The sequence below is a fragment of the Zeus faber genome (assembly GCF_960531495.2).
Source record: "Zeus faber genome assembly, chromosome: 4".
Lineage (NCBI taxonomy): Eukaryota > Metazoa > Chordata > Actinopteri > Zeiformes > Zeidae > Zeus > Zeus faber.
In genome coordinates, this window is record NC_137191.1 from 13,505,544 (window position 1) to 13,531,677 (window position 26,134).

At 45.4% G+C, this 26,134-nt stretch overlaps 2 protein-coding genes across 4 annotated transcripts; both read right to left on the minus strand.

The window, feature by feature from the left end:
- Positions 1 to 511: 511 nt before the first annotated feature.
- On the minus strand, positions 512 to 11,329 carry LOC307229424 (MICAL-like protein 2). Its single transcript, XM_079999424.1, has 16 exons — positions 11,093 to 11,329; positions 8,879 to 8,927; positions 7,808 to 7,949; positions 7,526 to 7,680; positions 7,036 to 7,166; positions 6,026 to 6,856; positions 5,694 to 5,917; positions 5,182 to 5,242; positions 4,018 to 4,175; positions 3,861 to 3,925; positions 3,584 to 3,707; positions 3,339 to 3,441; positions 2,933 to 3,006; positions 2,540 to 2,654; positions 2,277 to 2,323; positions 512 to 815 (listed from the first exon to the last, which is right to left on the minus strand). Exons 1-16 carry the CDS (start codon positions 11,233 to 11,235, stop codon positions 739 to 741), a joined length of 2,499 nt encoding a protein of 832 aa, XP_079855550.1. The 5' UTR covers positions 11,236 to 11,329; the 3' UTR covers positions 512 to 738.
- Positions 11,330 to 13,959: 2,630 nt separating this feature from the next.
- Positions 13,960 to 24,571, minus strand: gaa2 (alpha glucosidase 2). Of its 3 annotated transcripts, none has more exons than XM_079999886.1 (20): positions 24,457 to 24,571; positions 23,776 to 24,342; positions 23,479 to 23,624; positions 23,131 to 23,296; positions 22,852 to 22,948; positions 22,269 to 22,388; positions 21,649 to 21,767; positions 21,402 to 21,533; positions 19,577 to 19,687; positions 19,230 to 19,343; positions 19,039 to 19,123; positions 18,832 to 18,949; positions 18,575 to 18,708; positions 18,335 to 18,486; positions 18,084 to 18,232; positions 17,857 to 17,998; positions 17,594 to 17,692; positions 16,227 to 16,391; positions 15,912 to 16,058; positions 13,960 to 15,745 (listed from the first exon to the last, which is right to left on the minus strand). In XM_079999886.1, exons 1-20 carry the CDS (start codon positions 24,544 to 24,546, stop codon positions 15,683 to 15,685), a joined length of 2,916 nt encoding a protein of 971 aa, XP_079856012.1. In that variant the 5' UTR covers positions 24,547 to 24,571; the 3' UTR covers positions 13,960 to 15,682. The 3 variants fall into 3 exon arrangements, 2 of the variants coding, with proteins under 2 accessions (XP_079856012.1, XP_079856013.1); XM_079999887.1 differs by having other exon boundaries at positions 23,776 to 24,336; positions 24,457 to 24,569; XR_013844142.1 differs by lacking the exon at positions 13,960 to 15,745 and having other exon boundaries at positions 16,048 to 16,058; positions 16,227 to 16,362.
- Between the last annotated feature and the right edge of the window lie 1,563 nt (positions 24,572 to 26,134).

The following is a 26,134-nucleotide window of genomic DNA, read 5'->3' on the forward strand; positions in this document are numbered from 1 at the left end:
CGAGGACACCAGGGTACAGTGGACCATGGGATAAATGGCTCGAAACAAATTACAAATAATTTGCAACGGGGACTTCAAAGCCGCTTTTTCGGAGCCGGGATGAGAGTTACAGCACGACTCCCCCTAACCCGCAATGTAATGACGGGTCGCGTTCCCTCAGACTTATCAACGGTAATGCACTGTATACACACAACATTTTATTAAGCTGCAGCAGTAATGAGTGTTTGGAAACTGTGCGTATGTGTGTGCTTGTGTGCTTGTGAGTGTGTGTGCGTGTGTGTGTGTGTGTGTGTGTGTTAAATAGACAGATTAAGATTAGAAGGGGATTAAACTAATAACTGCGGCTGTGAACCCCATCACATCACAGCGACACTGGTGAGTCATTAACGCCCCAGCATTGTGTGTGTGTGTGTGTGTGTGTGTGTGTGTGTGTGTGTGTGTGTGTGTGTGGGGGGGGGGGGGGGGGTAATGTGAACACCCTGTGTGAGACAGACGGAGGGAAGGGCCCTTTTCTACAAGCGCTGATGAGAGTGACGGGTCACATGGGCCAGCTCGCTAACACGCTGACTCACACACGCCGACACGGACCGAGCGAACTGACGCTAAGACTACAACCAGAGCAGCAAAAAAAAAAAAAAAAATAGGATGTGTGTGTGTGTGTGTGTGTGTGTGTGTGTGTGTGTGTGTGTGTGTGTGTGTGTGTGTGTGTTTAAGTCCCAGTTATACCTCTCCAGAGCTTCATCCCTCCTTCTTGTTCCCCCAGTTGAAGAGCTTGGACATGGGAGACTTTTTCTTTGATTTGTCTTTCTTGATGTCTAAGAGAAAGGGTTGGGGTTGTTTATTTATCATATATGACAAATCACGAAGGTACAACATTTGAGGTAGCCACAATTCCATAGATCAGTAGGTACATTTATTTTATATTAAAGTGGTAATCCGTAAGGTTATTATATATATATATATATATATATATATATATATATATATATATATATATATATATATATATATATATATATATATATATATATATATATATATATATATATTATATATATGATGTGGTTTTTTTTTCTTTTTTCTTTTTTTCTTTCTTCATCCCACATTTGATACTGTTTCGCTGACACTTAAGAAGAAACAGACATTCAATGTATCTTGTGCATGTGCTGCCCTACTCTATATGCAGATTTCATTGCTGGTGGCGGGGTCCGCCTCTCCGCGCAAAAGTGCAAAGATCGGCCGCGGTGAATAGGTTACGTTAGTGGTCAGTGAACTGTCGACAGGGGTGGACATTCACAAATAAGAACAGCACCGCCCCGAAGTGACCAAGAGAAAACAAGCAAATCAATCGATCAGAGGAAGCAAAGGAAAAACTATAAAAGAAAGTTGCCGCCTTAGAGCGAAGACAAGAGTAAAACCTGGATGTTGAGAGAAAAAAAAAACCCATTGCATTTTCGAATGTTATTCTGGGATTTGTTATGTAAACCACCAAACACAGACGATGTTACGGATTACCACTTTCACGACCTGACACGTTAAAACACAGTTAAAAAAACCAAAACTGTGATCTACACCAGCTCACTGAAATCCATATATCTATCTATGCGCACACACACCCACACCCACACACACACACACACACACACACACACACACACACACACACACACACACACACACACACAATCTTTGGTGCGGGAATGAGGTGTGAAACTTTGGTATTAACTTTATGAATACATTAAATCTAAATGGTTGGTCTTTAGCCTGTGGTCGATATTCATTCGTTGTAACATAACAACCTTTTGCTGAAGTTCAATAAATCACCTCAATTTCAGACCTGCTTTCCCAGTCATGAATTGCAAATGAAGCCGGCTTTAACTTTATTCTATCAGAGGGTCAAATTAACCAGCTGCATTATCCATTTGGCTAATAGGAACTCTGCTGATAAAAAAAAAAAAAAAAAAAAAAAAAAAAAAGGAAGGGGGAAAATTTTGTTTGATGCTTTTTCCATTAGCAGTCATTAGATCAAATGAGATGAAAACATCACCCCGCAGCACCCGCCGAAACGCGCGTGGCGTGCACGTTCGCACTCACACACTCGTTCGTGAACCATAAGATGAGAATTCTATATACTTCAATTAGGGGTCCGCATGATGGAAACCCTAAATTGGATAATTTACAAGGCTGCTGAGCGGCACTGACACAGCGGCTGTGATGAGCGATGAGCGGAGTGGAGGGAGGTCAGATCGCATGGGGAGGGCGGCGTGGAGACTCACCGAAATTCATCATCATCTTGTTTAGTTGCTCGTCCTCCTCTTCCTCCCTGAGAAAATTATGCGCGAAACATGGAGGAATTATTCACACATTCAACAGGCGGTATGGCGGCGTTGGCATTAAAGCTTTCGTTTTCACACGGTTAAAATACATGGATGACCACTATTTTTCCTTTGGATAAACCTAATTTCCCGGAGCCGCGCGCACGCACTCACACGCACACACGCACACGCACACACACACACACACACAGACACACACACACCGGAGTCTGTCGTCGTCCAATCCCTCCACAATAGCGTTTCTGTCATTGACGATCTCCACCAGCTTGTCCATCAGCTCTTTCTCTTTCCTCCGGTCCCATTCCGTCTTCAGATACTCTGGACATGGACACACACTTTTATTTAATTTGACACATTTATCTGTTTCAGGGACAATGTATTGTGTTGATTTCTCAGGCCACCTCCGGTATTTGTTCCTCCACCTCTATTTGAAGCCAGCTAGTATCGAGTTGCGGATGTGGATGCATGAGGTTCAATGACCGACCCCACGCCTAATTTCCATTTGGAGAAAACTGTTTCACACTGTGAAACAGTGTGGAGGTGGCCTTCGAACCGGGTGGGGTTCATTTCCCCTCTGCCGCGCCGCGGGCCCTGACCTGGTTTTTCCATCAGTCTCCTGAGTTCCTGTTCAACACTCGGCTGCTGTTCCTCCAAGTCCTGGGTTTTCGCTCTATATACACGCACACACACAGACACACACACGCATACAAACAGAATAAATGTCGGGGACTTTGTTTTCTATATGCATCTTATATACAAGTTTATTTTATCTATCTAGGCGACGTCTATGGAAATTCAGTGAAACCCGTTTTATTTGGAAGCTGCCCTGTACAACCACTGGACCAAGCCGGCGCTCGGGTCCAGTGCTCCTTTTTGAGAGAGCGGCGAGCTCACAATTCCGACCAGCGACCTCGTCAGACAAGACCTTTGCGCAAACATTCCGTTCAGCGCCACTTTGCAAAACCCTCGGGTGGAGGTCGGCCAGCGTGCATCTCTACTCACATGTAGACCAGCTCCGACTCGCGGCGCATGGCCACCTGCTTATTCCTGATGAGGTTGAACCACTCGATCATCAGCTCGTCCGCGCGGGCGTCGTCTTCTCCCTCTGGAATTGGAGGAGAGCAAGGTTTATTGCACCCCTCCCGGGTCACCCCGCGCCGCCCTCCCTCTTCCTCCCCCCTCCGTCGGTAGAAAGCACCGGCAGGCCCGGCGGGCGTTTAAAAGGGGTCGGGGTGGGGTTAACTCACCCGCCTCGCTGTGGCGAAGGCGTTTCTCCAACTCCACCCCTCGCTTCTCCAACTCGTTCAGGCTGTCTTCGATCTCATCCAGCTCGCTCAGGATCTGCTCCTTGGGGATGTAGTCCGGTTTGTTCTAATCGCACGCCCACACACACACGCACACACGCACACACACACACACACACACACAGGGGCGGAAATTCTAACTTAGATCACATCAGGTTATTTTGTCTTGTGCTGGGATTTGAGAGGAAATTTGACTGGTGATGTGAGAGGACTCGACTACCTTTGTGGCTCGTGGCTCGGGTTTGGAACCGTTCACATGTGGGGAGCCGCTTCCGTTCTGAAACCCTGAGACGGAGACACGGCGCAGATGTCGCTCATTCCACTGCCCATTTTAACTTTCAACTGATAGAAACGGTGTCAGGTGATGGTGTTCTGACCTCTTGTCCCCGGTTTGGGACTATGTGAGCTCGTGAGAGAAGAGGGCGGTTTGGGCTCTGACGCCTGGGGCTTCCCTGCTCCTGCTTCCCAGGGCCTGGCTGGGCTCTCAGCCTCCGTAGCAGCCGAGGGCACAGGGGACGACTTAGGACCAGCAGGTCTATCGATGGATGGATGGAGGGATGGGGGGGGGGGGGGCAGAGAGAGAGAGAGAGAGAGAGAGAGAGAGAGAGACCAAACAAAAGTAAGAAAAGTAAGTAAGCGAGAAAGAGAGTGGAAAAAATGGAAAGAAGAGCACGAGCGAGACAACGATGAAGAAATGGAAAAGAAAAATCTCCATGGAGCTGATGTCGTCTCTCATATGTATATATTGTCGATTTGCAATCATGTATTATGTCATTTGTCAATGTAAGAAAACATGTGTGAACGTATAAATCGATTTGAGAACGTCTACTAGAGACATGCTGTGACCTATCTGCTCCCCTCCATGTACTGTAAAGTCAGGTTCTCTGCCTGAAGAAGGCGATCAGATCATTTGTGACCACGTTGTTGAGAGCTGAGATCGAGAGCTCTCTCGTGCAGATGTCCTTTCTTTCTCGGGATGCGAAAAATCCCAATGATGGCAGGATAGTATCAAAAGGCACAAACAAATCAGGGCAGTGAGGAAAAAAAATAAAAACCGATGTTTCTGTTCAACCTCCACATTTGTAAATTGTTTTTTCCGCCATTGAACATATTTGAGAATAGTTTTTGCACATTTATTAATATTCGGCATTTTCCCCGATTCTATTTTCATCTATTTACATGTTCACAACTGTTCTACACGTTTTTAAATTTAAATTAGCTCCGTAAATTCACAGCAGGACGTGTCATATTGATGAGGGGAACCTAAAAACACTGAGCACATGCTGTAGCGTGGGGCGTTCCGCCTATGAACTGCTCCACAACGAACCAGGGCAAGAACATTGGGAGGAACGACGGGTGTAGCGGCGAATGAGTGGATACCCAGAGGAAAAACCGAGAAAAAAAAAAAAAACGAACATAGATTTGATGCGCGAGTATTGTGTCGGCTCAGGACCTCCGCTCAGAGAGAGACGGACATGACACCTGACACATGGAAACACACTGACGCTATGCGGGAACAATAAATAAAAGGTCAAACTTACTTTGCATTCTTGGAGACTGGCTTGAGTTTGGACCTCCACTCCGCAGGACATTCACTGTTATCTAATGATGAGGGAGAGAAGAAGTTGGCCGCGTTATTAAACCTGTATATTACACCATCTGGAAAATAATATCTATAGTGCAGATTTGGGTGGGTTTGGGTTGGATTATGATATTTTTCCAATCCGATGTAATCAAGGTGACACTTCTTGGACTGGAGAACACTGGATTATCCAAGTCAAAAGGAAATTATTACAACTCACATTTTTTGCACGTCATCTTGAAGCCAATTGACAAAATTATTGCACGGAACACAGAAACTGTGTGACGGTGTGTGTGAGTGTGGAACTATGCATTAATTTTAGAATGGCTAGATTGTTTGTGACAAGGACATTTCCTATCATCTGTAATGGTCTAAATCCCAGAGTTTGCACACAATTTAGTTCCACCAACAAAGCACGAGAAGTGAACAAAACACTAGACAGAGGGTTACAGAGGTGTTGTTCAGCTGAACCTGAGCCGGAGTCTTTGGGTGAAGCCGCCCCAGGGGGCCTGGAGAGCCATTCATTGGAAGGGCTGGACCCTGGTCCACTCCTGAAGGCTGCGGTGGGAGTGCTGTCGGGTTTGGGAACCTCAGACGGGGTCTGCAGATCATCTAGAAGTGCAGGATTCACTTTAAGCTTCACTCGTCTTGGGACAACTTCTGTGTCCTTCTTCTGGGTCTCTGCATCAGACGGCCTGCCGTACAAAGGGAGATTATTGTGTATTATTTACCCTTCTTCACCAGCAGAGGTCAGGCTGGGTCCAATGCAGTGTGTAATACAACAGTACACTTCTGTTACTCACTTTTCGGTCTTTCTAAACTCCACTCGGGTCCAGACCGACTTTATTTTTTTATTGCTGCTCTCCTCTGACAGTTTCTTGGTGATAAACGCAGCGGCCGCCTGGGTCTTACTGACCGCATTACTGCTCTCTTGAGACGCAGCACCGACACTTGGACTACCTTTAGCTTTAGCTCCAACCCCGAGGCCTGAGCTCCCACTCGTGCACGCATCCCCCTTCCCGCCGACGCCATCGTCACTCACGACCACGCTGACAGCCGGACCGCGCCTGACCCCCGGGGTGTACACGTCCTGCAACACTCCACTCGTGATTACATCCTTGAGCGGAGTCTTACGCTCTTTCTCAGCAGCGGGGCTCTCAGCTCCTTTTTGAAGGAACCTCAACTTGGCCTGCTGCGTCTTGAGCGCGGTGGTGGATGCCCGTGGGGCCGGAACGGGTTGTGTGGCGATCGAGGTGGTGGTCGCTGTGGGTGTGCGGTCGCTGGTGCCCAGTGGGCCTGCAGTGGGTCTGGTGGTAAAAGCGGGGTCACTAGTGGTCTGTAGGGCTGCACCAAGCCTGTTGTTGGTAGCGGTGGCAGGAGGCGGGTCAGTGGAAGGCTGACTCCCTCTACCTGAGAGAGGGGAGGCCAAAGCAGATTTCCAAGGAGGCGGAGCTCCAGAGACAGAACCTGGGGGGCTGGATCGCTCAGTCTTTGTTGCTAGCCAAGTGGAAGCAACCTTAGAGGGGAATGGAGTCGGGGTTTTGTCTTTAATTGGTTCAGAATGAGGCGTGTATCTGGACACAGAGGTGTTTGGGGACAAATCTCGGAGAGGGCTGTTTGCGTTCAAGAGAGACCTGAAAGATTAAAACACAACTCTTAGTGGCAGTAAGGTAAGGCCTAATGGAGACCAAAACCTGATGTCATCTGGCTAATGTAAAATCTCAACATTGTGAGAGATTGCCTTCAATAAATCATTCCTGTGGTTCACTCTGGATTAACCAAACTTAAAGCTATGGCAGGGTTGAGGCCTTACTTTCCACAGTTCCTGTGGTAGAGCTTGCCGTCCACTAGTTGCCTCTGCACCAGATGAACGTGCTTCTGGCAAGAAACACACTTATTGTTGAGAGTGCCGGCCTTTCTGGATGTCTCATCCAACACTTCTTTCTGATGGAGGGAGGTACGATGAAAGAAGAGAAAAGGGAGGTTGTGAGAAAGAGAGCTCATGGAATGAAAATAAGACCAGGATTAAAGACAGGGCGCTCAAATATGTAGTTAATCCAGAAACATCACCGCCACGCTCGGAAAAAAAAAAAAGTATGCCAATGTGTAAACCCAAGATCAATATAAGCTTAAAGAGCTTGGAAATTGAGGTAATCCAACTAGCTACATGACAACTATCACAAGCAATGACTCAAGCAACTGCTTACACAAAACTGCTTAAGTCCAGTTAAATCTACAGCAAATTCCGGGGTTTATGCGTAAACACTTCCCTATATGCGTAGGAATAAGACAGAATTATTTACTTTTGTTGCTAGGGAGGGTCTAGCAGGTGGAGGGTTGTTCTCCATGGCTGGTTTAGAAGAGGGAAACACCTTAGAAACCACAGCCTGATTCTTTTTCCCAGACTTTTCCTCTTTGGAGACCTCTGCTGGGCGCTTCACGCCGGCCATACCGCCGACTGTGTGCACACACACGCACAAGCACATTCATACTCATGGTACCCCCCCCACACACACACACACACACACACACTGAACCGAGGGGGCTGCAGGAGGAGACAGGGGTGCAGAGGGATGGAGACTCACTCGGGGAGCGTCCGTGGAAGTAGTTGTAATACTGCGAGACGTATGTGAGGATACTGAGCCGGTCGGGAACCCTAAGAGCCACCATGTCCTCCGCATCCAACAGGGCGGGGATTTCCAGCTCCTCCTCTGCAACTCTGAAGGCCTGAAAACAAAGAACAGGCTGTGTTTAGCCAACAATATAAACAGCACTCAGTCTATTTTCCCCCCTCTATTGTGGCATTTGCAGAGATGCAAATACAAACAAAAACATTCAGCGGACTGTTTGCGTGTGTGGGGGAAATTGCACTTTGTGTCCACTTTTTTTTTTTTTTTTTGGTCCAGCCTAACCAAAACCTAAACGTTTATAAGCGGTGGAGAACAAGCGGCGTGCCTCGAGCGATACCGTGAAAACGGAAGACAAGCCGAGACAGGCCATCAGCAAATAACAAACACAAGCTGGCACGAGTTGAGGCACAAGTGCGTTATCAGATTAGCGCCAGAGCCTCAACTACACCTTGATCTTGATGTTGCTGCTGTTGCTACTGCTGCGTCCGAGGATCATTGAGCAAATATGAATCCATTTTACTAATTCTCTTGTAGTACTGAATTCCCCCCACGGGGACTAATAAGTGTTATCTCTTCCTAGTATTAGTGACGGAAGTGGCGGTAGTAGTTTTGTTTCGTTGTGAGGGATAATTCCAGCTGAAAACCGGGCCAAATGAAGACAATAAAAGGGGCTGCGTAGAAAAAGCGCCAAACGTCATTTTCAGATTTTTTGTGCAGTGTACATGTACAAACCATTAATCAGCAGAAACAAAAACAGCATTGATTCTGCTCATTTCCAACAACAGTCTGACTCCACTACGGTCTTTACAATTTAATTTATTCATTTTCAATCACAGACTCTCTCAGCGATGGGGAAGTCAGGGTGGAGAGAGAGAGAGAGTGTGTGTGTGTGTGTGTGTGTGTGTGTGTGTGTGTGTGTGTGTGTGTGTGTGTGTACCATTTTTATGAACAAATAAAATGTCCGTGACGAGGGACCAACTCCTCCGTATTCTAAGGACAGGTGTCGAAAATCCAGACTGACCTTACCAGTTTATTGTTTTCATAGACATCGTCCTTCTTCAGTAAATCAAAGTTTCTGCCAGATAGAAACAGAGAGAGAGAGAGAGAGAGAGAGAGAGAGAGAGAGAGAGAGAGAGAGAGAGAGAGAGAGAAACATTACAAAGAACGCCCTTACCAAAACACTGAACAATAGTTTTTTAAATGTGTTCATCATCAAATTCTGCCGAGTTTATATGACGACTTGTTGATCCCGCTCCGACCTTGAGTTATTTGTAAGCACTGTCATTCTAAAAGCTACATCAATAATATTTAGGTCGTAACAGTCACAACATTTTGAGCATTTCTTAAAGATTTTCCGAGCTCTTTCTAAAGTTGCGCTTAATCTTCATGGATCCATTTAAACTTGTAAACACGTCACGTGCAGGTAAGCTGGTCCGGCCAAAAGCTGAAATGGGAGAATGAAGGATGAACACAAAGCACTCCTCGCTGGTGTTTGTGTGTGTGTGTGTGTGTGTGTGTGTGTGTGTGTGTGTGTGTGTGTGTGTGTGTGTGTGTTACGCTTAAATAAAAAACGGTCTGAATTGATTACGATGTGTTCATCAGGTAATTTTTAAATCATGCCTTCAGAAAACCTGAAACATTAACTATAAAGGAAGGAATCTCTGTCCGCCCGTCTGTCCGTCTGTTCTTCGATTATCTCAACAACCATCATCCGGTTCGCACTTGCCGGGTGTATCGCTGGGGACCCACGGACGTGCAGTGTCCCATTTGGTGCAGTTTGAACATGCGACACGTGTAATATTAACGTGCCGCCCCGCCCGCTCCTTGCAGCAGGAGCGGGCGGGGTTTCACATTTGGCTTCGATCCGATACCAATAAGTTACTTATTATCGGTTGCGTTTGGAGAAATGGTGAACGGGGACGTGCAGCTGATCACTTTCACTTTCCCTGATCCTTTCACGTTCACTGATCACCTTCATTGATCACTTTCACTGATGACTGATCGCTTTCACTGATCGCTGTCATTGATCACTTTGACTGAGCGCTTTCACTTTGACTGAGCACTTTCACTGATCCTTTCACTTTCACTGATCGTTCTCACTGATCGCTTTTAACCGATCGCTTTCACTGATCGCTTTCACCGATCGCTTTTCTGCCGGTGTTGCGCGTGGGCGTTGGCGTAACGTGCGTGCGTTTTGATATTGATCCTATTGACGCTAGAATCAATCTTAAAAAAAAAGAGACGTAATGTCGGTAGTTACGATACTTTTGATGTCGATCCTGCAGACATACAAAAAAAAACAAAAAAAAAAGTTTCATCCAAGACATTCGTAACCCTGCAGGACAAATTCCAACACAATCTGGTTGTTCTGGTTTGCGCCTTTAACCCATCTCTGGGAAAGTAAGTACAGCTCAATTCCAAATAATAATAATAATAATAATAAAAGGAGAATGTGAGGTTCTTTTAAAGTTAATAAATTATGTGCCCGAATTAAAAGGTTGATTTGAGACGTGATCAATCAGTAAACCGTGGGCATAAGGTGGTGCTGGAGCTGTAGAAGCCGTGGGGTCAAATCAGGACGCAGACAAAAAGAATACAGCACACACCCAGAGGTGGGGTGGTGGGTTACGACGCTACTAACAGCCGCGCTAACAGGCTCTTCCTGGGGTTGGAACCCACAACCCTCCGCTCTCCAGCACCACCACGGTTCAACGCCGCGGTCTACACCTGAGCTGTGAAAGGTTCGACTCATTTTCTGAGATTCGGCTCCCTAGAGTCCCACAGTTTAGAAAAAAAAAATTAAAAAAAAAAAAAAGAGCCGTGCATTCAGTGTCAGAAGAGTCGGCTCCGAGTTGTGAATGGAACACTCACAAGAATCACCCCCCTCTGTCAAAATCGTTTATTTTGGTCCAATTCGAATGTGTATATCGGTAAAAAAAAACAGATGTTAACACTGTCAAATGCATCAGACTTGAATGTGGTCCTCGGTCGTTGTTTTCGGTTTGCGATTCGCTGCCAGAGTGACTCCCCGAGTCGTTTCAACGATCCGTTCGCTCCGACCGAATCCTTCGCCAGTCTACACCTGAAAAGGAGCCCGGGGTCCCCGCTCGGGTGGCCCGGCGGCGGGGTGGGACCCCACCGCCGACCGCGGGGTTCGCGCCGAGACGCCCCACTGCGCCGCAGCCTCCGTCGCCCCGAACTAGCCCGGACAAAGCCCGCTCGAACCCGCGGTTTACTCACAGGAGGTCCGGCCTGTGCCGGTGTATGAGCGCACAGAACGCCAGTCCGTCCCGGAACGACGTGGTCATGTTGGTGATGGAGACGTCCCGGTAGCCGTCACACTGGACGCGGCACCACTGCTGCAGAGCCTTCACCGCGGACATCCCGGAGCCGAGCGCCGGTCACAGCGCAAACATGTCCTCCCGCTGTGGAACTAGTGGAACTTCCCAACTTCCCGGAGCCAGTTGTACCAGCACGCCCGGAACGTAAACATGGCGGTGGGAGTCTCCGACGCGTCTGCGACTGGAGCCGACACCTGTAAAGAGCTGGTGACGTAGCATGGGTGCAGTGAATGGGTGGAGTGGGGCAGCAGGGCTCAAGAAGGAAATGGCTTTTATTAATTTAGATATGTATTTTCTGTATTTATTATAAAGAACGAGAAGTTTGTTTTTCTTTTTTCTCCCTTCTCTTTATTATTATTATTATTATTATTATTATTATTATTATTATTATTATTATTGTTATTGTTATAATTGTTATTGTTATTAATCTGATTATTTTTATTTAGAAAGAAAAACACCCGTTTCCTTCTTTGTTATTATCTTTCATTTTTGATAAAGAAAGAAAATAAAGAATTGGATGTATTATTATTATTATTATTATTATTATTATTGTTTTTATTCTTACATTATTATTATTATTATATATCTTTTATTATTATTTAGAATGAAAGAAAAACACACGTTTCCTTCTTTGTTATTATTCTTCATTTATGATAAAGAACTGAAATTATTTGTATTATCATTATTATTATTATTATATATTTATTATTATTATTATTATTGTTGTTGTTGTTATTGTTATAATAATCATTTAGAAAGAAAGAAAAAAAGACACATTTTTTTCTTTGTTATTATTCTTAATGTATGATAAAGAAAGAAAATAAAGAACTGAATTTATTTGTTTTGTAATTGTTCCTACGTCATTATTATATATTTTTATTATTATAATTATTGTTATTTATATATAAAGAGAGAAAAAAACTAAAACTAAACTTTCTATTTAAAATACCCACTTACACATATTTTGTGCACATACATACAAAACACACACATTTGAAACGGTCCGTTGCGGAACATTATGTCAGTTCCTGCTTTAGCCGACTCGATTTTATGAACATGTGTGACATTCAAAAAAAAAAAAAATGTCAGAGAAACTATTTGGCCAAGTGTGGCTGCTGTACTAGCCAAGCTAAGCTGCCATGTCCTGTTCTGACCTGCTGAGAAGAGAAGAGAAGAGAAGAGAAGAGAAGAGAAGAGAAGAGAAAGAGAGAGAGAGAGAGAGAGAGAGAGAGAGAGAGAGAGAGAGAGAGAGAGAGAGCTGGGTTACTGTATTGGTATCATTCATGCTCTTTATCTGGACGGCAGCACAGATGCAGTTGCACAACTAAAAGGACATTAACTCCTGACTTGCACGCCCACGCCCTCTCCCATAAACAACCAGACAACAGGAAATGCCAGCGTCACTTGTTTATTTAATTAATCCTTGTATCTTCTTTTCTTTTCTATCTACTGCACCATGGTTTTTAGAATATTCCCCCCGTGATTTTAGAAACTAACTGCTTGGTGACTGCTGAACACCTGGTATTAATGGAAACAGTGTCGCGATCACAACCAAATCTCGACCAAATTCACCGTTTCCAAATTTTAAACCTGGACGCTTCACACTGTGTTGATGTCAAACGAGGGCCCTGCTCGCAGGAGGTCGGTCGCCGTTCCGCAAGCTTTTGTCTCTCCGCTGAACAAGCACACACGCAACCTCCTAATCCCCCAAATCCAGACAGGACATGCTGCAGTCAGCAGAGCAGAGAACCCTGCTGCTTTCTGCTCCTTTCACTCATGGTCCCCCTCTTTCTTTTCACCCTCCTCCCACGTGAAGTGATATATGTGCCCCCCTGACACCTCCATCTGGAAACAGTTAGTCGGCAGCATTTGTCCAGAGCCATAGAAAACATGTCCTTTGTGGGCCGAGTTTATCTTTTTTTTGGGGGTTTTTTTTCCTGGGGTGGGGACAAACTCCACCCACTGTGTAAAGGAAACAAGGAAGAACATTTTTGCTTTCGCTTTGAAGAAGTTCTACAGCACATTGATCCGTGAAGGCCAAGACCAATTACCAGGAGCTGTAAACACAGATAGCAACGCAGCCCGTCGCGAACTAGATTCCTTGTTTGATGCCGATGTTATCTCCTTTTCACTATCATCCATCATCAGTGGGATCACAATGCTGATCAGCTCCTGGGAATCTGGATCATATCGGAAAAAAAAGGGGAACTTAGGTTACGACAAAAACGGTTCTGGTTCCCCCCCTTGAGGCCATCCGATCTTAAAACCACACACAGATTTACAAACATCCGGGCATCAGCCAACCTGTTGCAATGTTGTTTATGGGCCCTGGAATAACAGCAATAAAACAAAGATCAAAGTTGGATCGGTACAATTTCCGCCTTTACAGCCATTGCAACTCATAGTACTGGAATTCATTGTTTACAGATAAGTTATAGTTATAGTTCTACCATACCTCGGGAGAACGAATGACCTTTAACACAACTTCATCTTTCTCCTCCGCTTATCAACTTCACCTAGCGCTGCGATGGTCACTTGACCCCATGCAGCTACACAGCCAATCAGGACATCAGCTTTTGGGGATTGAACCAATGGAGCAACAGACTGCTAATGCTGAACAGTGTTGTATAATATACTATTTTCTAATACTAATTACAATAAGTGGGACGCCGAGAAAGCTATAATGTCACCTATAATGGAAGATATTTTCCAGTTGGTGGGAGAAAACATACGGTACAAAATACATTCAGAATGAGAAGAGCGTTTATTAAAATATATTCAATTCTTTACAATGAAGCACATTGAGGTCTCGAGCACAATTAAAACATGTTCAATAGTCAAACAACAACAAAAATAAGTCACATGTTCACAAGATAACTGATTCAAAATCTGCTGTTCAGCTTGAAAGTAACGCTGTGCGCCAGCATAGAATTGATGATGATACATTTCTGGGCCTTAGGCTATGGATGTCTGGAGCCAAGATACATGCAAGCAGCACATCAATACATTGCAAATTATTACTGAACTATTCTTCAAACTATTTTTGGGGCTTTCGGTAAGAATGTACTTTGACGTCTTTCAGTAAATGTTCTCCATAAAATGTCAAAAACATCGTTATCTGGCAATGGGAACAGGAAATATTTTTCTAGGCTCTATTAAACAAAAGCCTCTCAGGGCAGGAGATTCCACTAAAACTGAGTTTGGGGAAAGATTGTCGCTAAATCTGCCCCAAGGCATGACACAACATTGTTTAGGATTTAAAATCAATGAATAAAAATTCAATAAGGGATCAAGTCCATCCGGAGCAAAGTAAGCAATCCCTAGATAGTTAACAAGGCACCCAAAAAAACAAAATCAAAACAAAAAAACAAAAAAACAAAAAAAAAAACACTCAACAAACAACTGCAATATTCATCGGTGCAAAATAGGCTCATGAAGAAAATGTTTAACTACCAACAGAATTTAGTGCAACAGCTTCCAATTAGTGGAAAGGTGGATGTTCAGGCCTCTAATTAAAAAAAAACAAAAAAAAAAACAAAAAAAACAGTTTGATCAGAGCAGAATGGAATCCCAAAGATGTCAAATGCCACCAGTATTCTATCTGAACTCATAACGGAATAGAAAAATAAAGGAATTAGTCAATTAATGTGTTAAAAATATGTTCTACTCTTGTCATTTAATGGGATTTTTTTTCGTATTATCCCAGTCCTCGCATTCCTAATTTCTCTGTAGTAGCACACATGTAGTTCCATTTAGCAGTTTCCTTGTTGCTTAAAAGATAAGTAGAAGTGTGTGTCTAGAAGATAAGTAGAAGAGTGTGTCTAGAAGATAAGGAGAAGCGTGTGTCTAGAAGATAAGGAGAAGAGTAGTGTCTAAAATTAAGTTTCCTGAATTTCCACCTCTGTCCTCGTTTCGTGACTAGAAGTATCACATTTGGCCACTGGGTGTCCGTCAGCTCAAACGATCATCAATAGAGAAAGTTGTTTCTGCAGCCAGAGGTGGAGACATTTTTTAGCTCCATGTCCCATTTTAAACCCATCGACTGGTTCGTTTGGTTTTTTTTTTAGTTGTTACCACATTTGAACTGGTTTGCCTTTATCCTACGAGATAAAGATAATACTGTATCAATCACCGGGGGGGAAAAAAAAATAAAAAAAATTAAACTAAATATTTTACATTTACCTTATCAACCCAGTTGGTGGCAAAGAAAATACTTTAAAGCTTTAACGTTATTTTGTGCAATCAATTAAAATAATCATACTCAGTGACTCACTCGTTTCTTTCATCTTAAGGACTGCATAAAGCAGTGGAGGTAAGCCTTTCAATGGAACTCTTTTTTTAAACAGAAGTTCAGGCGTTGAGCAGAGCTGAAACACTTACAGGCCAACAGTCTGTTCACAAGTTCAACTGGTTCCATGAAACCAGTAGTTTCATGGAAACCATTTCATAAGTTATTGGATGGAGACCATCAATGTAAGTTGTAGTCAGGTCACATCCAGCTGATGGTGAAGTTCTGACTGAGGTTGAGACCGAGCTCTGCCACAGTTAACACCTGCAGGTGGAGAATTAAAAACTCAGTTAAACAATTTCAACCATGAGTGTTTGTGTTCCATAGTTAAAAAAAAAAAAAAAAGAATAAAACACAGCAGCTTAAAGCGCAACACATCCATTCTTAAGAGACATGACAGCCGTGTTGTCTGACCAAAAAGGGTTCCCACCTTATTGGCTCGGTAGGTGAACGCTACATCCAGGGAATTCACCAGGACTCTGCTGGGCTCCTCCTTTACTCCGTAGAACGAGGCCGACTCCACCGTGATGTACGAGGCCTCCGAGTGGCTACGAAGCACCTGGGACCTCATCACGTTCTGGGAAAAACAAACATTGTGATTTAATCTGACATGACGATGAACAAGGATAATATGAGTTAAGGCAGCAGAGGATCTGGATCCTCCCCCGGATAGAATACAGCTTAATGCATGGATATGGAAAGTTAAGACGGATGCCACATACTGCATGTCTGCATCGGAGCTCACCTGAACCACGGAGAAGATGATGTACGCGTACTGATCGGTCTCGTAGGTGTCGATGCTCTCCCCGTCGTCCCAGAACAGATCTCCGCTCGCCGAGCCGTCATCGGAAAGAGCAGAGATGAGATGCAGAGGCTGACTGCTGCTGACCCAAAGGGTGAGGTTGGGCCTCTGCGCGGGGGGGGGGGGGGGGACGGACACACACACACACACACACACACACACACACACACACACACACACACACACACACACACACACACACACACACACACACACACACACACACACACACACACACACACACACACACACGAGCCTGAGAAGTTGAACAGGTAGTTTACACTGTAATGTGAGCCATCTGAACTGAGAGGCCAGACAACTAGTAGTTCAATATCTGGCTTGTGTTCTTTGTCAAAATTTTGAAAGAGCGTTTGAACGGGTTACAACGTCAGATGATCAAGTCGGCGAAATAGAGATTCAAAGACGCAACAGATAAATTGGCAGAGTTACAACATAATCACTCCTGCCAACATCGCCGAACAGAGCATGGATTTTTGTGTCAAGTCTCCTATCTTTTTACTATTGACTCACTTAGGGCCTTATTCAGGAATGTGCGTGGAAAAGTTCTTACTTTGTGCGCAAAAGAGCTGGATACGCAAAGTCAACACGCCTGCGTATTGGCCACATTTGTTCTGAAACACCTGCGTATGTTGATAAATATGAACCATTCTAAATGGACAGGAGTATGAGTGAAACTGCTAATTAGCATAAAGAACACCCCCATCTCTCCATATAAGGAACTTCCTGGTGAGCCTCATAGGTAAACAAAGAGGAGGAGCCGACTATAGTGTGTATGTCTGCGACAGGTGCTTGTGCTGCACAGTGATGGGGCCAGCGGCTCTGGTGTAATGGGAGGATCATACTTACAACTTTTTTATTTATTGTTTTTTTTTTTTAAGTGGACCGATTTAAACGTTTTTTTTCTATTTTCTTATTTATTGCAGGGAGGCTGTTGGTGCTTGTTGCCAGGAAGCCGATGGAGTACTTTGGTGCGTACTCCGGCTGCAGGTTATTTCATACCCAATAATACAATGAAAGTAGTAATAATGAATAAAAAATGGCTTTTCTTGCCAATGGAAACTGGGTGATCACTCTTAGTAAACAGAGGCACATTCAGCACAAGACGGTCAGAGATGCACAGAGGTTAAGGCGCAACCTGTTGTCCTTGCCTCATAATTAACTCAGAAAATAAAATGAGAATCGGTTGCCGCTCCCCACATCCACTGGTGTTGCAAACACTACATTTAAGTCCTGTTTTGTCTCGTCTTACCTACAAAGCAGAGTGCAGGTTGGTGAACCGTCCTACTCACCTGTGTAGGGATGATGCTGCCCTCTCGCAAGTGCAGGTTTATTTTGTCCAACGGGGCCTGGAGGGACAGCTCCTCCCCCTTACTGTGCACAGAGTCGCCCTGGGTGAGGGAGGACCCAGAAAAGTGTTTGATTAGAATTAAAGAAAATTCCAGATCTTTTGTGTGCTTTAAGCTGCAAAATTGACAGCAGGGTTCACCACTCAACACAATGTGAAATTGGATTCCTCTGAATGAGTGCGCTAGTGCATGCACACGTCTCTTACCGTGTAGTAATCGTACCACAGTCCCTCTGGGAAGTAGCCAGCCACGTGGTCGACTCCAGGATCCAACACCGGTGTTATCAATAAATTCTTCCCCCACAGGAACTGTCTGTCGATGTTATACGCGCCTATGTCACCTGGAAACCTGAGAAAAAGTTCACAATACATTTACAGTGGGTAGAAGCTCAAAAACATAAAATAAAACAAAATGATGGATGAATGTGACTCACTCAAACATCAGTGGTCTGGCGACAGTGAGGCCCTGTGTGTTTGAGTGATGGAAGAGCGTGTACAGGAGAGGGAAGAGGGAGTAGCGCAGCAGCAGAGCCTGCTTTATGGCTGATCTGGCCAAGGGGCTGAAGGAGGTCGGGTCCTGGGGCTGCACAGACGTAGAACGCACGGTTCAGTTTGGGAACAAACAATTTCGAATATACGTATCTTGTGTTACGATCTTAATGTGCTGTGTGTTTTAAGCACAAACCTGCATGCCGATGGAGTTGTGGTTGCGTGCGAAGGGGTAGAAAGCTCCGAGCTGCGTCCAGCGGACACACAGCTCCTCCTGCGGCTCCTCGCTGAAGCCACAGATGTCTGCCCCCACCAGTGGAATGCCCAGGAGGTTGAAGGTCAAAACACCTAGATTAGAAAGTGAACAAGGGAGCATGACACAGACAATATAAAAGATGGTTTTCTAATGTTGTCAATCGCGGCTGCGTGCTCCAACCTGCTATGGAAGTGTACAGATCTTTCCACTGGCTCCTGTTGTCTCCCAGCCAATGCCCCGAGTACTTTCCCTGGCTGGGGAACGTGGAGCGAGAGATCACAAAAGCTCTCTTTCCCAGAATACGCTTCAGAGCGCTGGGCAAGAGGAAGCAGAGGGAGAAAAGGATGAAGTGAAATACCGGTTACCTTACAATCGGAGTAGGGTAGCCTCTTGGGTGGAAAAAATATGAGTTGTGTGCGTCATGCATAAATACTGACCATGCAGAGGCCTTGGCCTCCATGAGGCCGTAGAGGCTGTGGATGTTATAATGCAAGGAAGCCTTCTGCTTCGCTGTTGCACATACAGTTTTAGCTCTCAGCAACCCTCCTAAGATGCCTAGGAAGGTAAAAAAAAGATGATTTCATTGCAAGTGTGTGTGAATGTCAGTGTATATGCACATGACTCAATGCTTGCATCCTTCTCACCTGGTGTGTACGGAGGATTCTCCAGACTGTTTGAAGGGCAGCCTTTGGTCGAACCATCCAGAAAGTTGGATGGTTCATTCATGTCCTAAAGCCAGTGACCGAATGAGAGCAATTTAAAAAAAGATGAAATTATTGGAGCACTACTGATGTATTTATCCTTTTTGTTCATATTCTTCAATTCCTATACTTACGATCCATAATCCATCAAATGGCACCTTCTCGTGGAACCTTTTAAGGTTGTCATACCACCATTCATGGGTCACTTGATAAGAAAAATCCGGATATGCCGTCAAACCAGGCCACACCTGAAAGGGGGGAGAAGAGAAAACAAATTCCCAATCTACTGTTTTGTTTACAATTGACATAACATGAGATCCAAAATGACATCCTATTAAAATCGTTCCAGAAATGGAAAACTTCATTACCTAAACTGGGTGAGGATGTAGAAATACTGAGAGTAAAAAAGAGGACCATAAAATCACAAAGTACTTGTTTCTATACTTGAATTTTAAGTCGATGAAGTTACCACATCTCATACCCTCCCAATAAGCGTGTTCCCATCGGAGTCGTTGATAAAAACTCCTCTTCTCAACCCTTCTTCGTAAGGCCAGTAAGACCCCTCTGGCCGCGTGCTGCTGATACCTGGGTCCTGGTTCAGGGGGGGAGACAACAAAAGTCACTCACTTGTGACCGTAAACAAGCAAAGACGTGAGTGGTGTGTGCAGACGACGTACCAGCCCTAGGCTCATTGTTCCCTGGTTTCACCCCCCTCGCTGAAAGTGAGGTATCTAAACTACTAACATGTAGCCGTCCTACTACCTGTCCGCTAGATCCGATCCCATCTAACCTCCTTCAAGCCATATCACCGACTATCACCCCGGCAATTACACATATGATTAAATCTTCCCTAACTTCCGGCACTTTCCCCTCCGCTTTCAAAGTGGCTAGGGTCGCACCACTGCTCAAAAAACCCTCACTCGATCCCACTCAAGTAGAAAACTATCGGCCGGTCTCTCTCCTCCCATTCCTTTCCAAAACCATAGCGAGGGCGGTCTCTAGACAGGTAACCGAATACCTGTCAAGAAACAACCTTCTCGATACACTGAAATCTGGCTTCAAAAGTGGTCACTCCACCGAAACAGCCCTGTTGTCTGTGACAGAGGCCTTAAAAACTGCTAGAGCTGCTGCCAAATCCTCGGTTCTCATTCTGCTAGACTTATCAGCTGCTTTTGACACTGTCAATCACAGCATACTCCTGTCCATACTCTCAAGTATGGGCATATCTGGCAGTGCACTTTCCTGGTTCGAATCTTACCTTACTGGGTGCTCGTTCAGTGTGACATGGCGAGGCCAGCTGTCTGTGCCTCACAACCTCAACAGAGGGGTGCCCCAAGGCTCGGTGCTGGGACCCCTCCTCTTTGCCATGTACACCACCTCACTGGACCCGATCATCCGCTCACATGGCTTTTCATATCACTGCTATGCGGATGATACTCAACTCTATCTGTCCTTCCCGCCCGACGACCCCACTGTCTCGACGCGGATCTCATGGATGAAGGGCGATCATCTTCAACTAAACCTGGCGAAGACGGAACTGCTGGTCTTCCCGGCCAAACAAGGTATTTATAACAACATTGATATTAAAATTGACTCTCTATATCTTGTTCCTACCAAGGCTGCAAGGAATCTAGGTGTCATTATTGATGACCAACTGACATTCTCGGACCATGTTGCCGCCGTCTCCCGGTCCTGCCGCTTCGCACTACTCAACATCCGAAAAGTCAGGCCGTACCTGACCCAATATGCCACTCAACTGCTGGTACAAACCTTGGTGATGTCCCATCTCGACTACTGCAACGCTGTCTTAACAGGCTTGCTGGTCTGTGCGGTGAAGCCACTGCAGATGATACAGAATGCAGCGGCACGACTGGTGTGCGCCGCTCGCATCAACTTCAAGTCTCTTATGCTGGCCTACAGATTGATTGTTGGGAATGCTCCCACCTACTTAAATGCTCTTGTAAAAGCATGTTACCCCCCGGATGCTGCGCTCATCAAATGAGCGTCCCTGGCTCTGCCGGCCATACAACCACGGCAATCCAGGTTATTCTCATTTGTATTTCCACGTTGGTGGAACGAGCTGCCAAAAATGACCAGAGCAGGGACCTCCCTCTCTGTCTTTAAGGAGCAATTGAAGACCCAGCTCTTCAGAGAGTACCTACTCTCCTTACTTACAATTACTTAGCACTACTAAGCAGTATTTATTGTTACACTAATGTCGCAATGTAGCTTGAATGTTATTCTCCCTTGTAAGTCCCTTTGGATAAAAGCGTCTGCTAAATGACTAAATGTAAATGTAAATGTACCAAGATCATGACGTAGCGCTGGTCGTGAGCGTGAAGATCTTTGACCAGGTCAGGAAGTGTGGGGAAATTTGCAGGGTCAAAGGTGAAGTCCAGAAACTCCTGCATGTAGTCAATGTCATTCCACTGGACATCCTGGGGAAGAAAAAAAAAAAAAAAAAAAAAAAAAAAAAACACACAGCAAATGAAATTATTCCTTACACTGTTCTGGGAGTAAAGCACATTGAATCAACACATGAGTACTGTTTACCTGGGGTATTCCGTAATTTCTCATGTTCCTGACGGCTTCCCAGGTTGCATTACTGGAGCTGTAACCCCAGCGACAGAGATGGAAACCTAGAGCCCAGTAGATTGGCATCGCTGGGCGGCCTGTGTGAGAAAGTCAGAAAACAACACAGTCGCATCAGGAGGAATGGCAAACCACATCAAGAGGTAGAGTTTAAAATTTCTTACAGGTCGTTCCGCTAAATCATGCCAACTTGCTCCACTCAAAAAAAGGTTATCCAGCAAATTAAATATTTTTAACACACTTGAAAAATCTATTTAATAGTTGATCCCCCCCCCTTAATTCTATTGGGTAAATACATACAAAAGGGGAGAAAAGGTAATATCGTTGTGACAATTGAATGTGGCCACTTTATCTAAGTGTAACGCAAGATCAAGGTTATCTAGGGAAAACTCAATCTTAAAATCTCCCTTGATGCACATAATCAAGGAAAACAATTATCATAAGAAGAGGTTGATGGGAGAAGCAGGTTGATGCAGCCCAACAGAATAACTTGATAGCAAGTAATAGATAGAAAGGATGCTTCATCCGAGCGCGTATACTCTAACATACACGACTCTGTGTGAGTTTTGAAACATACTCACCTATGACGTCCAGGTACTGTGCAACCACTGAACTAGGATCGGGACCTAGAAAGACATAAAAGTCGAGGATCCCACCGATGGTGCGCCAAGTAAGGGCCGGGGCCGGCTGAAGGGCCACGTCTGAAGGTTAATTCAAATGAAATGAATGTGAAATCAAGCGAGGGTCATCTCTGTTTAGTCACGGATATGTATGATGCCACATTAAAATCAGCATTACGTAGCCTGGAACTGAATAAAACAAAGGTATTTGTATTGTACTCAATGTGATTGTGGGATCGTTTGCAGTCTGGATGCCTTTTGACAGAACACTCCCCTACACTTGACACACACATTTGTACAAAACCATCAGATTTCAGTTAATGCAAGCAAAATCTTATCCAAAAGTAGAGGTGCTAATAACTAGGTGCTAAAAAGGCATAAAATGATGAATCAGTTTGAACTTCCTCTTTGCCTGAAGTCCCCATTAATGTCAATTATTTGTATTTTTTTTTTTTTTAAACCGTACATTGTTGCGCAACTGTAAATCAGCCATTTATCAAAAATACAATACCATACAAATATTGAATTGAAGCAGTGCATTCACCCATTGCATTGCTGTTGAGCAGAAAGAATCCATGTGCATTCCCTCCTTCCTCCATGGACAAGTAGAAGGGATGGGCTCCGTATAAATTGGTCTTTTCCTTCATGGTAGAAAAGGATACAAGGCTGTTAGCATCGTCTTAGCACCATCTTCTAATTACACATAAGAGTCGTAGATGTGCTATATCAAAACTGCATAAATATATCTCTATCTATAATTTTATAAAATAATGATAATAATAAAAATAATAATAATAACTAAAGAAGTATGTGTTGTCGTTACCATAGGTGGCACATCTCTGGCCCACATGGTTAGGGTGTTCCACTGGACATCGTGCAGGAAGGAGGAGCGGTGTTCCCCGAGGCCATAGATAAACTGGCTGGGCAGCGAGCTGGAGAACTGGAGGAACTGATCCGCGTAGAACAGAGGAGCCACCGTGGTGTTCAGACTAGAGGGAAATAGAGGTATGCAGGGTGAAAACAAAGTGTGAATCCATATTAAGAATTCATCATTTTGCAGACTTTTCAAGTCTAGTCTCCCCCAGATGCACGGCCAGTGGAGACCGGGTGTGGCATTACTCTGTAAACGAGAACTAATCCAAAACCGGCAGTCCATCCCAGTCCTACTTACAGCACAGTACCCGTCGAGCTCCTCTTCACAATGAGCCCAAACGGGTTTCGGGACAGCTCGACAGAGTAGGCTGGGCTTTCAGCCTTCTTAGTGGCATTTGGGACTGTTATCGGCACCTCAAACCGTGAGTTTAAAGGGTCTGTAATCTAAATATGAAATAAGAATAAGTCAATAGATAATTTTGTGTGACTGAGAAATATTGGTTAAATAATAGATAGAGTAGTAGCAGCCAAAGAATACATAGCCCAAAACAACACTAAATGTATTAATGTGAATAGTTTTTATTACTCCACTCACCCGTACACGAAGCCTTTCATCCGTCTCATGTCGGATCTCCAGCTCTAGCGTGAGGACGTCTCCTGGGTAATAGGTCTTCGTCTCTCTCACCAGTGTGGCTTTCTCTCCCAGAGCCGTGTCATTCAGCGACACGAGCGAGTAAGAAGGGAACTCCTTGGGATAGAAACACCATGGAATGCCATTCTTGCCCGATGTGGGACGGGGAGACGAGGAGGAAGCAGGTGATGCCGGTATGAAGCAGCAGTTCCTGGCCTGGCACATCTCTCGTGTCACCACCACCCCTCTTTCAGGGTAACAGTCAAACCTCCAGGACGCAGGGATTTCACCGCAGGTCTGAAGTCCAGGGTCCTCCTCCGTCCTTTCCTCCGGGATTGGGGTTTGTGCTGAGGGCACTGGTGGCCTGTGCGGCTGCTGGTTCGAGGGACTGTGCAGCCAGAACATGGTGGCCAGGAACCAGCTGCCAAGGAGGACCAGCAGCAGCGCACCCAGCACAAGGAGACCTGTGGTCACCGAGCACGAAGGCCTCCGCGGGATCAAGGGATGCTCACTTTCCTCCGTCTCCTTCACCTTATGAGAAAGGGCCAAGTCAGACAAAGAAAATATGCGGAGCAGTCAAGAGCAGGTTAAAAACGCTCTCTCATCCAAAGCCACGGTGGGAATATCTTGAAAGTGTGAGCTCACCGTCACATTTTCTTGGAGCGGAGGAGGTTCCTCTGACAACTGATTAGACAACTGAACATTCTCAGGGTCCAGTCGCTTGTACGACACCATGATAAGAAGTGTCTGCCTGAGCAGGGGAGCCTATAAATGTAAGACTGAAAAACAAAACGGGCATTTCATTCATTAGTTTCATTTCCTTTGGCGCTGCTTGTTGTTAACGGGAAAAAAGAGGAACAGAAAAAAGAAAGTAGATCGTTTTTGACACCCAATGAAATGTCAGTGAACATCGGTAAACGTGTGACTCAACAGATGTACAGTTGATGTAAAAATGTTAAGCCGTTTATTCGCGTTGACGTTCAATGACGTTCTCCCTCCGTGCAAACACAAATGCGAATGTCCCGAATATGCCCGGCGTCTTTTACAGGCAAAACAGATCCGTTCTAACGACCCGGCGTCCTACACGGTCCGCCGTCACAAAACACGCTGCGCACGTCAGTATAGGCGCTGGGACATCCGCAGGATATAATGTTAAATCGCCGGCGTCATTTGGGGTCACCAGACGCGAACGTTTGGAAAGAGTTCTGCGCAAGCACGACTCCATTCTGTCCTGGTCAATGCTAGTTAGCGTTAGCCGTTAGCTAAAGCCGTCATATCGTAATGGCATTAACATTTACATACCCGGAGGGGAAAATGTATGGGGCTTCAATTTGTACCCGTATCGCCCATAAACGAGGAAGACGTAGGAAACCCCTCGACGGAGCACGGATCAGCGGCATCGGCACCACTTTCGTGCCGCGGATGTTTCATGTTTTGTAGTTTTCAGCTGCGCGCTGGTGTCAAACGCTCCGGCCCCGCCCCCCCCCCCCCCCGATGCTGCGTTCGAGTCACGTGGGAGATGGGAGTGACGGCTGTGAGGTCGCTCGCTCGCGTCAGCAGTTGGAAGCGCTGACCGCGTTCGGTCGGTGTTTCGCAGCCGTCGTGGCGTGAAACGCACATTTCAGATTCCACGCCCAGAAAATAAACGATGACAATTATCATGCTTCACAAGACAAAAGGCTTTGCGAACTGATCAGCACTCCCAGCTCGGATACCAGCTCCGTGTTGATCAGACCGAGCTCGTAATAGAGCTCCACAGGGCGTTTCCCGAAGTGAATCCTCATCCAGATTTTGATTATTGGCCGTAATGTCGTATTCACCCAAGGGAGACGGACCGCCAGCTGTGAGGTGCTAAAACGATGGTGTAAGCTCCTGTAGGGGCCGCGAGTCCGTGTGATATTAACCTTTGTTTTACGGAGAAGTACTACGCTACCCACAAGACCGCCGTGTGACAGCGACGTCTCTGATTGGTGGAGCTCGCTGTTACCATGGCAATGTTTACCACGTCCGCGAACGTCGCTGTCGGCGAGCGAGCTCCCGCTACCACTGAACTGAAACGTTATACACACACACACACACACACACACGCACGCACACGCACGCACACACGCACACGCACGCACACTGAACTGAAACGTTACACACACACACACACACACACACACACACACACGCACACTGAACTGAAACATTATACACACACAAGCACACTGAACTGAAACATTATTCACACACGCATACTGAACTGAAATATTATACACACACACACACACACACACTGAACTGAACCATTATACACACACGCACACACACGCACACTGAA